Source organism: Charadrius vociferus, unplaced genomic scaffold, assembly GCF_000708025.1.
Source record: "Charadrius vociferus isolate BGI_N301 unplaced genomic scaffold, ASM70802v2 scaffold324, whole genome shotgun sequence".
Lineage (NCBI taxonomy): Eukaryota > Metazoa > Chordata > Aves > Charadriiformes > Charadriidae > Charadrius > Charadrius vociferus.
The window spans coordinates 2411954-2415307 of NW_009648041.1; the positions used below are offsets into that span (position 1 = coordinate 2411954).

Below are 3354 nucleotides of genomic sequence, written 5' to 3' on the forward strand. Positions count from 1 at the left end.
AGAGAGGAGCAGTTTCTATAGATCAAGATTTCGGAGAACAAACATGCATTTTGTTGGAAATGACAGAGGCACAGTGCCATATATATTCTTCATGTTTATATCTATTTAGACTGTTTCCCAGCTGCTAAAGGAGGAACGTCAGCTGAGAACAGGACCCCATATTCATTACAATTATTGCACAGTTTTACCACTTGCCAGTTAAGCTAGTAATGTGGTCTCAATACAGACCACTCAAATGAGAGATTTGGAGGATGCAAGAGATACCTACTTTTGATACATTCCAGCTCACCTTGGAACATTGCCAGCCTGAACACGCTACCCAGCATCTTGTAGAACTGAGATGAAAAGGGTGTTACTCTTACTAATAGACAAATTTGCTACAAGACAGTTTGAGAGACTGCATTCCGTAGGTTTCCATCTCTTCCTCCTCTACCCCCCAGAAGAAGAGACAAGCAAACACGTTTAAATTAGTATGTATTTGTGTAAACACCAGAATATTTTGCTATACAATAGAAAAAAGTTGCTGCTCTTATGTTCTTAGTTAGAGGAGCCCTGAAGACGTTGGAATACCTGTATCCTGCAACTATTACTCTGTACCACGTGCATTTGCTGTTTTGTACACAAACTGAAAGCAAGCTTGAACAATAGTAAATAGCAACTACACTTCTGCAACTGGTAAAAATGCCACGTTGCAGCTGCTTACTCCTTCACTTTAGATATGTAGTCAGCCAGTTTGTTGATGCTATCCTCTTGCTGTTCTAGAGCATCCAGTATGATGCCCATCGGGGTCTTCTTCAATCCTATTCCTTCCATCTTGTTCTCCAGCTTGTTCTTTATGTTCCGGAGCCTCAGAGAAGCATGGACAAACATCACTGCATGACAGAAATACACTTATTAATTGTTAATGCCCAAGGAATGCATAGTTCTTACAGCATTCATGTTAATCCACACTCCAACGCCATGATGTCACTGGAAGAAGATGAAGTCTCAATGGCCATTTAAGTAACCACAGGTACCCATTTAATAACAACATTAGAGAGGGCTTGTGCTGCTTTGCGTGTGTCTGTCCCCCCGTCCCGTCCGTCCCCCCCCCCCAGTTTTGGTTTGGGATCATTTAAATAGAGATAGTAAAGGCAACAGCTAATTTAGACTTCGCAGACTTACTTAAGAAAGCTCAAGTCACACACCCCTAGACCCCCAGAGAAGAGGAAAAGTACTTACAGAGGAGAGGAAGTGTGATCCCAAACATGAACACCATGACATCTCCCAGATAGGAGATCAGGAAGTAGCTAGACAGCATGATGACCACTACAAATGTGGTTGGGTACTGCTTCTTCAGCCTGCGGAGTATATCCTTGTTGTGTGATACCCACACAAACCCCATGAACACCAGCACCACCACAGTACCGCCAATAAGCATATTCAGAGGACTCAGAAATCTGCAGAGAAGAGGGGGGGAAAGAAGGTGGTGTCCTATTTCAGAGCCTTCATGACTTGGGTCCATATAGCAAACATCTGGCTCACTGGAAACTTGTTACTAGGGAGGTAAAGCATTAAGAAGTCAATTGTTGCTGTCAAGACCTTTATCAACCTCTGATTTTTAGGCAGAAGCTAAATAAAGCAACAAGTGCAACTGAACAAGCAACACTTTGCAGTGAATTTAGATAATCTTTCTCTTTATGTTCTCTTCCTGAGGATAGCTCAGGATAATGACAATTTCTGCAGCACCCCATTGATAGAAGCACTTACCACCAGGACTCCTCCTACCTGTGTAATCAACACATTCACTTGTTATCAGACCCAGAGTTAGCAAATCCCAAGAGCAGATGGAGCCAAGACCATAAGAAGGCTCACTCTAGGCCTTCAGATGAACGAGCTTTTCATATTACCTTGTCTAGGTTTGCAAAACAGAAAAGGTAGGGGAACACCGAGTAAAGGAAGTTACCACTATTTCTGATTAAACTTTCTTACTGGTTTACACGCAAACAAAGTAATTTTATGAACCTGCAGAAGGAGCTTACTACCATCAGCACAATGGATGGGAGCCCAGTCCCAAGCAAGCATGCCTGAGAGTCAGAAGAAACTGGAGCATGGGATAAAGGCCTTGCAGGAAGAAGAGCCAGGCCTGGCAAGAGGGTCGCTCTGAGGTTTGTGTTCTATTATTGTTATTGGAGTTACCAAGCAAACCAAGCCATCCAGTGGATCAGCTTTGGGCTATAAACAGCAAGTCCCTTTTTTGGACCAGGGCAAGAACATCACCTGCTCAAACAACTTTCCCAAGTATTTAGAGCTTGTTTAGAGTCAAGCTTTCAGCAACGACTTTGCTTAGCTCGTTTCTGTACTCACACAGATTCCAGGCTCTATTATATTTCACTTGCACAGTAATAAGCTATGTGATTCCACGTGCATTCTCATTTACTTGCTTGTATGTGCACTGACCTAATTACACAGCAGCTGAGGGCTCTGAGCTGCTACAACTATGACAGCAGCGTAACACTGCCCTGATAAAGCCAGAGGTAGTCAAGATTTCCTCTTGTAGGCTTTGCAGTCAGTCTTACTGTTCCAAAGCTAACAGGCACACACAGTGACTCACCACTCCACCCCAAAGCTGAGGAGGATGCTATGGTTTGTGGTCTGTGCTTCATATCCGGCACAGGCAGAAGAAATCTGTTGCTGGACTGGAACGCCAACACTCTACCTGCAGTGCCAGAGAGCATTTTTCTAGAGAAGGAAGAACCCCCCAAGAATAATTTCAGAGCAGAGACCGGCTCTTGATTCTTTAAGTCAGTTATGCCAACAGGAGACAGGACAACTGGATGGAAAGAGATTAAAATTCAGACTAGTTCCCCACCTGCTTCTGCTACTCATGCTGGAAAGCCAACAGGGCTTTTTGGAGGTGGCGAGAGGGCAGACTTGCTTGTTGCATCTGAGTCACTCCCTGTAGCCAGGCACATTATTTTTAGCTCTGAATTGTCAGTCTTAAGTTTCCAGGCTGGCAAAAGTGAACAGCACCACTCTGGAAAGAAATCAGTTTCATCTGTGCTCCTTTGCAGCAGGAGGAGGGTGACTCATGACTGGACCACACTAGTGCCTGGTTTATATACGTACTACTGGACACATGAGATTCTTAAAGCAAAAGTCACCTCCGTATCACAGCTAGCTTGGAGCAGAAATGGCCAAGCTTACTCAGACAACTCACAGTAACCTATTTTTTGTTTCCCCAAAATCTACAGACAAGATAGTTCTGGAAGCAACAAAGGGGTGGGCAGAGCTCCACTCCACATTTTCCATGTGTCTATTTAATACTCTCAAAGCTTTATCTTCCCTACCCTTCCCTCTACTCTCATTACAACT

At 43.9% G+C, this 3354-nt stretch overlaps 1 protein-coding gene across 1 annotated transcript; it reads right to left on the bottom strand.

The window, feature by feature from the left end:
• Window positions 1–219: 219 nt before the first annotated feature.
• Window positions 220–1434, bottom strand: ARL6IP5 (ADP-ribosylation factor-like 6 interacting protein 5). Its single transcript, XM_009883589.1, has 2 exons — window positions 1222–1434; window positions 220–872 (listed from the first exon to the last, which is right to left on the bottom strand). The coding sequence occupies exons 1-2, from the start codon at window positions 1418–1420 to the stop codon at window positions 700–702; spliced, it is 372 nt and encodes a 123-aa protein (XP_009881891.1). The 5' UTR covers window positions 1421–1434; the 3' UTR covers window positions 220–699.
• Window positions 1435–3354: the final 1920 nt, after the last annotated feature.

What these genes read in the sequence shown, in the direction of transcription:
- ARL6IP5 (XM_009883589.1), bottom strand. Translation starts at nt 1,420, where the DNA reads ATGCTTATTGGCGGTACTGTGGTGGTGCTGGTGTTCATGGGGTTTGTG. An exon ending in GATCACACTTCCTCTCCTCT is followed by an intron (nt 873 to 1,221) that starts GTAAGTACTTTT and finishes TCTGTCATGCAG; the next exon opens with TGATGTTTGTCCATGCTTCT.